Source organism: Symphalangus syndactylus, chromosome 2 (genome assembly GCF_028878055.3).
Source record: "Symphalangus syndactylus isolate Jambi chromosome 2, NHGRI_mSymSyn1-v2.1_pri, whole genome shotgun sequence".
Taxonomy (NCBI): domain Eukaryota; kingdom Metazoa; phylum Chordata; class Mammalia; order Primates; family Hylobatidae; genus Symphalangus; species Symphalangus syndactylus.
This window is the reverse complement of record NC_072424.2, coordinates 16,174,378-16,187,794: the sequence shown is the minus strand read 5'-3', so window position 1 is coordinate 16,187,794 and position 13,417 is coordinate 16,174,378. Positions and strand designations below refer to the sequence as shown.

Here is a 13,417-nt window from a genome sequence, read left to right as displayed (position 1 = left end):
CGCTTCGTCCTTGATGGCAGAGGGCAGGGGACCCTTTTTTGGGAAACAGTTAGTTTTCCTGGGACTTAGTGATGGGAATTTCTCCTGTTCAAAGACCAGGACTTTTCCTCTCCTCAAGCCCTGCTGGGGTCTTGCAGAGCAAACAGAGCTGAGCTGAAGGTCTCACCTACCCCCCCAGTCCCTGCACAGCACACGTGTCACATGGCCTTGTGCATTCCCCAAAGTAAGCGATGCCCATGTCATGGTCTTCCACACGTCTGAAATGCACCATCCTTCTAGGTGAATTTTAGTTTTATTTCCTCTACCTCCCGCCCAGCAATCCCCAAGCAGGTGTGAAGCCCTTGATTTAGTGTGTTATTTTTGTTGTTCTGTTAGTAGGCCATTTCTCTCATGCATCAAATGTTTATTGAGCACCTACTGTGTGTCTGGCAGTTGGATGCTGGGGTGGATAGTAGAAAAACAATAGCAAAAAGAGGGTCCAGATGTGAATCAATCTCTCACATTAATACCCTGAAGCACACGTCCATGGTTCACCTTCTACAAAGCTGGCTTCTGATTCTGAAGTCTTTCTGATCAGAAGACACTTTTTCATTTGAAATCATTTTTCCGTGATTTAGAAAATGACCTTTACCAAAACCTTACTTTATATATATATATATATATATATATATATATATATATATATATATTTGAAAGTATTTCTTGAAGAGTTATGTTATGTTTGGAAAACCTACCAGCTAACTGGCCTTTCACCTTCCACTAGCTGGCTCCCACTCACTGACCAGGGAGTGAGGGTGGCGTGGGGGTGGGAGGACACTGAAGGCTGCACTTTTGGGGAGGGGGTCGGGTCTGCCAATCTCAAGATGTCTGTTGTCAGTATGTGGGAATTAGTCTAGATGAAACCACAAGTAATGGCAGCTAATTGATACTCTCTTTAGCCTCAAGGCAAAAATGTCCAGCAAATGGCTGCGTGGCCCTTGCTTGGAATCAATATCACTCTCTGTTCTCCTCTATTTTTCTTGTGTGTCCTCCTCTCTGCCGGCGTTCAGACAGCTCCCGAGGGCTCCTTTGCCTCTGCTGACGCCCTCCTCAGCAGGCTAGCTCACCCCGCCTCTCTCTGTGGTGCACTTGACTATCTGGAGCCCGACTTAGCAGAAAAGAACCCCCCACTATTCGCTCAGAAACTTCAGGTTTGTAGCCCACGTGTGACCTTTTGGGAGTTTGTCAAAACCTCAGTAGAGAATGAACCCCCGAGGCCCAAATGAAATAAGGCAGGATTTGATGAGGAACTGCCGAGAACGTTCCCAGTGACATATCTTCCCCTCAAAGGATGGTATATGTGATGTTCTTTACCCACGATACCAAAGTGATGTGAATTGTGTGATTACATATTGAACAAACCATTTCTATTTCAATTTACAAACTGGGCCCAAATAGTCATTATTCAGAAGCACTGATAGCCCCCAAAGCAGTTTCTGTGATTTATTCACTGAACCAAGAATATTAGATCACCACTGAGCCAAGCTGTTTATATATACGTGGCTATCTCAGACTCCCAGTGAGATAACATCTGGGCTCAGTCTTGCATCTGGAACCAAAAACAATGATCTACTCCGTGCTTTAAATTTGACAATTTAATTTGATATCCTCTAGACTAGGATGTTCAGAGCAAACCTAGAGAGATTGTTAACAGACATCTGAGAGATGCAGCTCCATTCATGGAAACTATTGGCCAACTTTACCTTAAGAAAGAGAAAGGGAAAGAAATCAAAGAAAAGAGAACGGTAAAAATTTTGATCCCATTTTGAAAATCATTTCGTATTCAACTGCACAATACTTCCTGACAGTCAGAAGGGTGATTTTTAGAAAAGGAAATTAAATGCTTATTTCATGATCTGCTGAGGTGCTAATTGTGAGAGAAAGGCGGAGCGTGTGTTTTTCCCGAGTGCCTGTCATGACACATTTTCGTGGCACATTCATTTCTCGGATGTGGAAACCATTGACGTCTGTCTTGATGCATTTCCCTGCGGTTTGCCCACACTCCCTGTGGGCAGGAGGAGTTAGAGTTTGCCATCATGCGGATAGAAGCCCTGAAGCTGGCCAGGCAGATTGCTTTGGCTTCCCGCAGCCACCAGGATGCCAAGGTACCGGTTTGCTGCCGTGTGCGCCACCTCCTAAGAATGTCATGTGTGCCGCTGGGGTCCAGAAGCTGCTTTGCTAACCATCCGCCAGGCGGGCATCATCGGTGTCCAGCAAAGGGTCATTTCCAAAAAGCTGAAAGCGTCACTCTTGCATAAATACACACTGAGCACATAGCTAAGATCCATTTAACTCGATAATGCTAAACCGCGGGATGGTAATGCTGGTTAAATGGGAGAGAATACAGAGACCAATGTATGGGTCAGTGGGGTAAAGAAGGCTAGCCTAAGATGGCAAAGTTGGATAGAAAACTGGTTAGCACCGATTCAACAGAGCAAAACAAAATCATGACCTTTGAGGGGTTTTTTTTCTACAGATACCATTTGCTTCTCTATTGAACAAACATAATTTGCAACTTTTCTATTTTCTGCAAGTTAACATCTGACTTTGTTGAGATGAGGCCCTAATCAATAATACATAGTAAGTGAAACCAAGACATTTGATAATATTCTAGACCAGGCCTAAGCAATCCTTTCTGTAAAGTGCAGATGATAAGTATTTCCAGCCTTGTGGGCCATACTGTCTGGCACTGTTCCAATAAAACTTTTATTTATTTGTTTGTTTTTACAAAAAACGATTTGGCCCATGGAGTTTCCCAATTCCTAGTTTTAGCATGGAGTATGACATTGACAGGGCATGCAGAAATCTTTTTGCCTGGCTTCCAAGTTTGGGGTAACTTTTATTAACAATTTGAATGAGTTAATGATGACATGCAGAACGTGTGTTTGCCCCTGGACTGCCCATGCAAACCTTGGTCTCTGAGGGCGGCCTGGTTCCCACCCCTCACCCCATCCCAAGTTGGACAGCCCGATAAACCTGGTGTGTCAGACCGTGCTCTGTGGCTTTGAACAAGTAGGTGAACCTCTCTGAGCCTTAGTATTGCCGTTCATGAGATGAGGCCAATAATAGCCAGTGTACAGGTTGCTGTGAGGATGACAGATGTCTGGTGTGCAGAGAGTGGCACCATGCTTGACATATAGTAGGTATGTGATAAAGGAAAGCTGCTGTTGTTAGCTGACACTTCCCTTTTGCTTCTGTTACCTGATCAGGTGCTCCCAGCATCTCTCCTCGGTAGTGGGATCTGGGTCCCATTTTACAGATGGGAGAAGGAGCCACTTGACAATGATTCACTAGCCTGTTGGGGACTAGAACTCAAGTCTCCAAGTGAGAGGCCCCTCGCTGGGTGTGGTGGTACACACCTGTAGTTCTAGCTACTCGGGAGACTGAGGTGGGAGGATTACTTGAGCCCAGGAGTTCAAGGTTACAGTGAGCTGTGATCACTTGATTGCACTCCAGCCAAGGTGACAGAGTGAGACCCTATCTTTTAATTGAAAAAATACAAATGGGAGCCCCTGGCCTGCCTGCCTAGAGTAACGGCTCATCTGCAGGGGGGCAGTGAAGTCTGTGTCTCTCATCCTTGGTACAGGAGTAGGAGTTCCAGCTGCTGCTCTGGCCCTGAGGGCCCCCCAGTGAGGTCTCCTTGGCCATACCCAAAAGAGAGACCCCTCCCAGAGACAGTAGGTGCTTACACTGTGGGTGTACAGGCTGGGCACAGCGAGACCCAGGGCAGGGACAAGAATGTCAATACAGATTGGGGATGTCCTCGTTCTTGTTGCCAAACCGTAAGCTTAGGTTGAATTTCCATGAAAGCAGGATTTTTAGAAAGCATGAGGCAGTGAGGATTTTCCCCCCACTAGATTTATTTCTAGACATCCTTGGGGCCTAAAGACAGAATGAATTGCATGTAGTTTGGCCACTGTAAGTACCGTGTATTCCTGTCCAGAGTTTGAGGTGGAATTGAGCATGTTTGGTGAGTAGCTCGGGGTGGATATGGAGTGTGCTGAGTGCCTTGGTCCCCCTGCCACCGCCTTTGGAGAGCGGCCAGAGATGACTGTTGGCAAATAATGGCCAGGAGTTGACTTTTTGTCAATTACAGGCTGTTCTCAGAATATGTGCCCCAATTCTGAGTTAGAAAATAGAGTCATGTGTGTTCATAGTGTATGGGTCGGAGAGGCAGCCCAAGCCACCTCTTTTATTTCAGAGGCGTATGCTCAAAGGAGTATTCTGTGACTGTCTTGGAGTATATAGGGAATAAACTTGTATTGCTTTTGTTAAAAAGCGCGTTACCTGGTGATGTTGGCCCATGGAAAAGTTCCTGTAGCTACCCAGCCCGAGGGTGGTCCATGGGCCTGACCTCAAGCTGGTCCCTGTGGGTTTCTTTTTCATATAGAAAGATTGTTCCTTGCTGCATTGGAAACTTCTGATGCATAGGAAGAGAAAACAGCAGCTGCGTATCCAATTTTTTTCTGGCCATATATTTCAGCGGTAGGTGACACAGCTCCGTCATTTTGCCAACATGGTCTTAAGCTGTTGCTAGCACAAAGATGAAATCGCTTGGAATGAAAAATAGCATATTGCATGGATGAAAATCACCATGAGCTAGAGTGGGGAGTGATTTTCCGGTTGTCCCTAGAGCAGCTTTGACTTCCATTTCTCTCTAGACTGATGGAGAGCTGAGTCAGCCTTGCAGGAGCTGCAGTGGGGTTTCTCTATCTCAGTTAGAAAATGTGAGAAATGAGGAAAAATCCTTAGGGGCTGGGATGTCAGGCTGCAGTCTTACCGTTGCTTTCCTTCCACATCCTTCTGGTCAAATGGAATTCGGCTATGTCCTCCTGGGAGTGAACCTGACCAAGGTGACTGGAAATGTGGTGCAGGAACCCTGAATTTAACACGCAGCCACGTCAGAACCTGAATGTTGTGTCGGGGTGGCTCTCCAAGAGGCGCAGGCTATGGGCCTTTCTGGATTAGGGGGACCCAATATAAAGACGGAAGGATGTGTCTGGGTTCCTTAGGAACAAGGCCATGCAAATAACAAGCTTCAGGAAGGGAGCAAGTCCTAGCAAGAGGCCCCCGGGGCAGTTGAGTGGTGTGGTCCCTCAGTCCTGGCTTAGAAGAGGCCGATGCCTGGAGCTTACATGAGCAAGAGAAGGAGTTGGGGCCGCCTGTGTTGTCGTTGAGCAGCCTGGCACCATGCTCTGTGTTTCCCTCTCTATCGCTGTGTCGCAGACTACCCCCACCCATACACACACATTGAGCCGAGGTTCAAAAGGAGGGAGACGTGATGCCCAAAAGCCACAAGCACAGCCTGAGAGGAGTGACAAGGACCAGCTCGCGAGCGCCTGTGTATTTGGCCGTTTGGAGCCTCTGTGGCCGTTGCCTGGAGGCTGTGTCTTGACTCGGTGGGCAGGAGCGGCTGGCTGGTGCTGGCGGTGCCATCTGTGGGAGTGGCATAAGGCCTGATGCTGAGTGCCTCCCCATGATCACCACTCCTACTGGGCTTGGGGACCGCCTGTGGTCAGAATTGGATGGGGCAGCACCCGGCAGAGGCCACTCTCCTGCGTGGGTGGTGGCACATGACCTGGACACCCTCTGAGCGCCAGGCCTGTGTCCATGCACCGTGGCCTTGGTCCAGGTGGCTGTCATCTCCCTAGCTCATCCTGACTCCTGGCCTCACCCCTCCGTGGCCCCTCTGGCATGGCTCTCCCAGCCTTGGATGTGCAGGTGCTCTCCCCAGAATTGGCCTCTCTCTGCTCCAAGGGACAGGGATCCTGCCACAGTGCCAGCCCCTCCCCTCCATGTCTGGCAGCAGGGAACTGTTGACAAGGGGGCTAGGATGCCACCCCCGGCTGCCAGCAGGAAGGACCCCAGGCACAGCCTGCAGGTCTGAAGTGGGTGACAGTGGCCAGAGGTTCTCGCAGGTCGCAGGACTTCAGTGGAGTGAAGGTTGGAAATTGGTTACAAAGGCCATGCCTTCTGCGTCACAGCCATTTCACATTTCAGTTTGTGATTCTCGTGGCTTTTTTGGCCCCTCTAAAGTAGCAAGTGAGGGTTATGTGAGAGAAACAAAGCTTAATCTAAAAATGTCTGATCTTAAAATATCAGCGACGACAAAGCTATTAATTTCAGTTAAAAACAATTCTTGGTTGTAAGGGGAAACCAGAGTGTACACAATGAATTTCATCAACACGCAGATACTCAGGCAGTAATTCAAGAGGGCTCTGAAGTCATCTGTTCCTTTATTGAAAACACCAGGTGGCCGGGATGAAGGGGTCAGTGAACAGCCTACGTGGTAGTGTCCGTTTGCATTTTCTTAGAAACCTCATTATTTTATTGATTTTTTTCACTCCCTTTCGTGTTTTACAAAGGATTTTTAGGCAGCATAAAGATAATTAATTCCTTCATTAGTCATATTTAGTTTCTGCCCAGTATGATAAAGTTAGTTTTAATTAAATCAATTTTCTCCTGCGCTGCAGGGAGCCTGCTTATTTTGGTCAGAATTGAATCTCATTCTGGGAAACCTTGTGGCCCAGTCTCTGAGATTCTCTATTTTATTCATCTTCAGAAGGTCCACGCTGAGTTTGATGGTGACTGATGTTTTCGTTTTGAAATTCTATTGCTCATTAAAAAAAACCACACACATTTGTTGACTTTAAAAGTGAACAGTTTTTGTTTTTCCTTTTAAAATCCTTTGCCTTTTTTTTTTTTTTTTTTTTTTTAAGACAGAGTCTCACTCTGTCGTCCAGGCTGGAGTGCAATGGCGTGATCTCAGCTCACTGCAACCTTCGCCTCCTGGGTTTCAAGTGATTCTCGTGCCTCAGCCTCCCCAGTAGCTGGGATTACAGGCATGCACCACCACGCCTGGCTAATTTTTGTATTTTTAGTAGAGACAGGGTTTTGCCAAGTTGGCCAGGCTGGTCTTGAATTCCTGGCCTCAAGTGATCCACCTGCCTCAGCCTCCCAAAGTGTTTGGATTACAGGTGTGAGCCACTGCAACCGGCCCCCAATTTTTTTTTATTAAAATTTTTTATAGAGATGGGGTCTCACAGTGTTACCCAGGCTGTTCTCAAACTCCTGGCCTCAAGGGATCCTCCCACATCAGCCTCCCAAAGTGCTGGGATTACAGGTGTGAGTGAGCCACGCACACGTTCCAGAATTTTTTTCAGAATTGTGTGTTTATGAACTTTCTCCATAGGACAAATATTGAGTCTTGATCTCTGTGTCATTTTTCAACTACTTCCTGAGAAGTTCCCCCATGACAAGCAGAACTGTGAAAACCATTTTCAAATAGTGGAGATGAACCCCTGCATGTGAGAGGCTCTGGCCCTGTGATTTGGTGGTGCCCTTGCTTCTGGGAGGTCAGCCAGCCTCTGCTGACGGCTATTAATGTGTATTCCGGTCAAGTGTCCTTAAAACAGGGACTTCTTGAGGGCCTGAGCCTGCCCTGTTCTCACATCAGCGAGTCTCCGGGGTCTGCTTGAAGGGGACTGTGTACTTCCGTCTCTGGCCAGTGGATCATTTGGGTCCTGCTTCAGGGTCATCCCAAGTATACAAGGCCAGGCAGGGGCCATGAAACCCAGGCAACAGACGTTCTCTTCCAGGACAACTGAAACTATATAGTTTCACCCTGCATGTATACAGCTAACTAACTGGTCCTAACTCAGTCATCTCCGGTCCTATCCATTAGACTTCTTGAGTTTTGTAAGCTGTCTCCCTTCTAGGGTTCATTTTCCCTAATGCTGTCGTAGGGTAGGCATGCCTGTTCTTGTGGTGGAAGAGACAAATTCTGCACAGGTACCTTTAGGTCCTCCCACTTCCCAGTTACTGTTGGCTCTTTAATCTTACCTGCTGTCCTTGATAAGCCCTCATCATTCTTTCCCCACATCTCCCTCTCTCTATTACACTGTGGCGGCCTTTCACCATTCAATTTCTTCTCATAATTTCCCAAGGGAAGAAGCAGCCTACTCTGCCTGTTAGAGCACTCTAGTATTGATAACTAGGGTAGAGGTTCGCTGGGCAGCCATGACAGCGCCACGAGGTTAATGCATAGGACTGAGAGTGTGGTTGGTTTGATGTTTCTTTTGCAGTAGAAGTAGACTGACAACCCGTCTGTGCTGGTCGATAATGCCACTAACACCGCATTTCAACTGTGTTGCAAATTGCCGAGCATTTTGTGCAAAGGGAAAAAGAATAACCACAGACTCCTCCTCACCTGTGGGAGGCTAGTATCTGTCCTCCACAAAAGGCTATAAAGCCTCAAACCAACATCAGTTGGGTGGGTTGGGGTGGTGGATCACGCCACTTGTTTAGGGTCTAATCAGCAAATGTGGATATTGTCATTGACCCAGTTTTTAATTTTCCCATTAACGTAACAGACTTCGTGCAACAGAACTCCAACATAACTCTTACATCCAGAAACTCTACCTAGCCAAAGGTGATATTGGTTGACAACTACAGTAGGCTTTAAGCTTTGTGTGACTCACATCCTTTCAAACAGAGCTAAACAAATACCCCCAAAATTGAAATGTAAACAGTCTTACAAAAGTGATCAAATCTGTGGTTATTCAAAACTAAGCAAACGTAGACTAGAATTCAACATTATTCACCATTGAGATCTCATTTTGGAAGTGGAGGCTGCTGAATAGTGCCCTGGGTTCTCAGGTGCTGTGCCTAAGTGGCTCAGCTTGTGATAAATGGCAGAGATAAGCAGGTACCAGACATGCTGGACTCCAAGGCCTCTGAGCTGCAGGGGCCCCTGCCATTAGCCCCTTTGTCTGCCTGCCTGGGTGCAGAATGATAGATCTCCATCCATAGACTAGACTCAGCATTCCCCTGTTCATCAGTCTTTGCACTTTCTCATACTTTTGGTGTTCTTTGTTTCAAAACCATACAACTGGCCCATTCATGAGAGGGTGAGTGTAATCCTCTTTGTCATACGATTAATGCTAACTTTTTTTTTTTTTTAATTAAAAACCATTCCACAGAGAGAGGCTGCTCACCCAACAGACGTCTCCATCTCCAAAACAGCCTTGTACTCCCGCATCGGGACCGCCGAGGTGGAGGAACCTGCAGGCCTTCTGTTCCAGCAGCCCGACCTGGACTCTGCCCTCCAGATTGCCAGAGCAGAGGTATCGTGGCATGTGGTGCAATTACTCTCTTCCTGCCACTTATAAATACGTATGCTCGTGGTCCACAAAGCCAGAGTCTAGAGACAGACTTTGTCCTCTGAACGCTGCAGGCAAAGATGTGCGGCAAACCATGCGTTTTGATCTTCCTAGACACTACCGTGTAATGGGCCTTTTGGCCTTGTTGAATTTACAACAAAAAGCATGCCCCTTTCAGTTGCTCCCCAGTGGGCACTGTGAAAGTTGGTATCTGGCTGCTTTCTTTTTTATGCTCGGGGAAGTTCTCTGAATGTAATTATGGTTTGTTGTAGGAAGTTTTCATTCCACATTTATTCACCGTCTCCTTTTCTTGATCTATGAATTGCTCAGAGCTGAATTCAGTCATTTGGGGCTAACCTTTCTCTTCTTCTCCCTGAAACTAGATCATAACCAAGGAGAGAGAGGTCTCAGAATGGAAAGATAAATATGAAGAAAGCAGGCGGGAAGTGATGGAAATGAGGTCAGTTGGGGGGCTGGGCCTTCCTCATGCCTGAGGGATGCTTACCTGTGGTTTAATAATGACTAGAGCTGGTGTGGTCCACAGAAGAGTGTATTCTGTGGAAGTTCTCTTTTCTTTATTACACATGGTTCATATTTTTCTAAAAGTATTTTTACTCTATTACTATTACTAAAATAGCATGCACATGAATTAAAGAATACGTTCAAATAAATGTATGTACAATGCAAAACAGATCTCCCCACTCAGCCTTCAGTTCCACAACTCGCAGGTGATTTATCTTCTGTTTCTGGTGGATCCTTCCAAGAATTTTCCATTTCTCATCACAAATGTAACAATGAGTGTAAACAGCCTCTTTTTTCTCCAAAATAAATGAGAGCTTGCAGTATACATTATTCTACACTCTTTTTAATTTTTTTTTTTTTTGAAACAGAGTTTCGCTGTTGTTGCCCAGGCTGGAGTGCAGTGGCGCCATCTCGGCTCACTGCAACCTCCAACTCCGCCAGGTTCAAGTGTTTCTCCTGCCTCAGCCACCCGAGTAACTGGGATTACAGGCGTCTGCCACCACGGCTGGCTAATTTTTTGTATTTTTAGTAGAGTCAGGGTTTCACCATGTTGGCCAGGCTGGTCTCAAACTCCTGACCTCAGGTGATCCACCCGCTTCGGCCTCCCAAAGTGCTGGGATTACAGGCATGAGTCACTGCGCCTGGCCCACCACTCTTTTTAAATTTAATAGCATATCTTTGACATATTTTTTATTTCTCTCTGCCTCATTCTGTTTAACAGTTGCTTAATGGTCCATTGTATGGATATAACATAATTAAACAGTCTCTGTAGACAAACATTTAGGATGTTTCCTGACTGTAGCTCAAATGATTTATTTTCATTTGTGGTATATTGTAATAGAAATATAGTCACCACATATAGTGTACATAAGTACAATGGCCAATACTAGTTTCTTTGTGTGTGTGCTTTTTTGAGATGGAGTTTCCCTCTTGTTGCCCAGGCTGGAGTGCAATGGTCCGATCTTGGCTCACTATAACCTCCGCCTCCCGGGTTCAAGCGATTCTCCTGCCTTGGCCTCCCAAGTAGCTGGGATTACAGGTGCCTGCCACCATGCCCAGCTAATTTTTTTTTGTATTTTTAGTAGAGACGGGGTTTTACCATGTTGGCCAGGCTGGTCTTGAACTCCTGACCTTAGGTGATCTGCCTGCCTTGGCCTCCCATAGTGCTGGGATTATATGTGTGAGCCACTGCACCCAGCCACGATACTAGTTTATTATCAAAATCAATTGCATTCCTGGCTACCATTTTAAGCAGAAAGCAAACCGTAGGTAATCATATCCCGTTTTCTAGGTCATGGTATGATCTTCCTGAAAATTCTCCTGTTCGCTCCTTCTTGCTGCTGATGGTTCCCCGTGACCACCTCTGGACATTGAGCCTAGTGTGCTATTTCACATTCAAATGAAAGCCCTGCATTTGCATTATTATTTTTTTTTTTAGCAATATAAAAGATAAATATTCAGAACAAAACTTTTAACAATCAATTTTACATTCTGAGCCACAAGGAAATAGCAAAACATATAGCAAAGGAAAAGCAAACACTAAAAGAAAAGCAGTGTACTGTCTTTTCTACTTGATAACACTTAGTTGGCCCCATGACCTCTCGCTTGGCCTATCTCCCAAGTACATTTTAGAGTTAACAGCTCACTCATAATTTTGGGTTAAAATCCATCTTTCTCCTGAGAGTCAGGAGTCGCATTTGCATTATTTTTAAACCTCTTTGTTTTTTCTCTTATTTGGGGGTATGGGTGGCTCTAGTTTTTTTTACATGCACTAAAAATGAGGCACGGCACCCGGGAAGGCTGGAAGTTCTGTCTCTGATTTCTTTTGCCTCCTGGGAGCTTTGCCTTCTTGGTGCCTGGGGAGTGCTTATTCGTGGCTTGAGAAGTCGTACCACTGGGGGGCCCTCAGGAGGTGCCATTTACTAGCTGATGTGGTAGGATTTCAAGATGTCACCAGCTGGTGCAGATGTGCCGGCATTTGGTAGCCCGCATGTCAGCCCGTCAGCCTCTGGAGCTAGACGAGGTGAAAACCAGGCTCTGCTTGCCAGCCACTCCGGGGCATCTTACTTAACTCTGCCTCACTTTGCTTATTAACTTGAAAATGGGGGTAAATAACAGTGCCTTAACAGAGTAGAGCAGAAGGATTATGAACAAAGGCTGCAGAGTCTGATACTTGGATTCACATCTGGGCTCTGCCACTTGGCAGCCCTGGGATCCTGGAAGAGTTTCTGAATCACTCTTACTCGACCCTAGTGTCTTCATCAGTAATGCTGGGAACAGTGAGAGCACTGCCTCTTAGGGTCATTGTGAGGGTAAAGTGAAAAAACAGCACAGCTAACGTATTTTCAGGTCCTTGGTCTCTTCACGCTTCCAAAAGGACACATCCCTTACCTCCTTGTGTCCTCAGCAGTGATGAGTTTAGACAGGGCAGCCTCAAAGATCTATCAATGCTTGGTGATTCTGAGATGCAAGGAGGTGTTGTTTAATGACAGAAAACACAGAAGTGCTTCTGTGTAGGATTTGGAACAAACCCTCGGGGGCTCATCTCGTGGTTGCCTTTCTTGTGAGTCCATTCTGGGGTGAGACACTGACCTTGGGACCAAGGTCGAGCGGCCAAGGACAGGCACCCAGCATTAGACTTTGCAGAATGCATTCTACCTGCATTATTCCTTTTACCCTTACTGAATTTCCCATACGGCCCTGAAAGGTGGGGTCTAGGAACATTGTTACTCTACCAAGGAGTAAGCAGAGCGCCCGCAGCTTCAATGAATGTCGTGCTCAGGGTCACACAGCTGGGAGGGGCAAGCTCAGCGGGAGCCCAGGCCTCCTGACCGGGGTGGGGGTCTCTATGGTCTTCTGTCATTAGGGTCCTGGATCTTCAACAATTATCTGCTTTTGGTTCTCTTGTGGGGAATAATTATTGGATAATGTAGGTGAACCCCTGATTCTTTTTGAATCCCCTTCCATTTGGGGACAGCTGGGAGGCAGTATGACAAACGGGATCTTAGTGCTTTTGTGCAGCCACTGTTTATGGAGGCTTCCAAGAAGTTTACTCTGGGCCAGTAGGAGATGAGATTTGTGTTCAATGATGCCAGATGCATGAGATGCTTTGGAAGAAGATGCAGATAAAAGGTGATAGGGTTCCAAGGAGAAATCAAGGAAGACTTCTTGAAGGAGACAGCATTTGAATTGGACCTTGAGAAACAGACTGTGAGGGGGTAGAAATAGAGAGAAAGTGAATAACATGGGCAGAGGCATGGTGATGAGAAGGCCAAGAGCAAACAAGAAATCATTGGTTCTCATTGAGCCACTGTGTTCATAACATGGTGTGGAAGGAGGTAAGATAGATGAGGGAGGTTGGGCCCAGGTTGCAAAGACCTCAGTTGTTGGGCTGGAGGTTTGGCTTTATTTTTAATTTTTAAATTTTTTTAGAGATGGAATCTCGCTCTGTTGCCCACACTGGAGTGCAGTGGCGCAATCCTAGCTCACTGCAGCCTCAGACTCCTGGGCTCAAGTGATCTTCCCATATTAGTCCCTCAAGTAGCTAGGACCACAGACGCAGACCACCACACCTGGTTAATTTTGTATTTTTTGTAGGGACGGTGTTTGACCATGTTGCCCAGGCTGGTCTCGAACTCTTGGACTCAGGCAAACCTTCTGCCTTAGCCTCTTGAGTAGCTAGGACTACAGGTGCA

General features: G+C 46.4%; 1 protein-coding gene across 6 annotated transcripts in view; it reads left to right on the top strand.

Moving 5' to 3' along the window:
* Window positions 1-13,417, top strand: part of TACC2 (transforming acidic coiled-coil containing protein 2) — a 226,755-nt gene that overhangs the window by 200,104 nt on the left and 13,234 nt on the right. For 3 of the 6 annotated variants that reach the window (XM_055246763.2, XM_063624980.1, XM_055246764.2), the window contains 4 exons: window positions 1,050-1,190; window positions 2,055-2,144; window positions 9,021-9,164; window positions 9,584-9,660. In XM_055246763.2, coding sequence (XP_055102738.1) covers window positions 1,050-1,190; window positions 2,055-2,144; window positions 9,021-9,164; window positions 9,584-9,660 — 452 coding nt within the window. The remainder of the gene's footprint in view (window positions 1-1,049; window positions 1,191-2,054; window positions 2,145-9,020; window positions 9,165-9,583; window positions 9,661-13,417) is intronic. The other 3 variants (XM_055246765.2, XM_055246768.2, XM_055246776.2) reach the window with 2 other exon arrangements.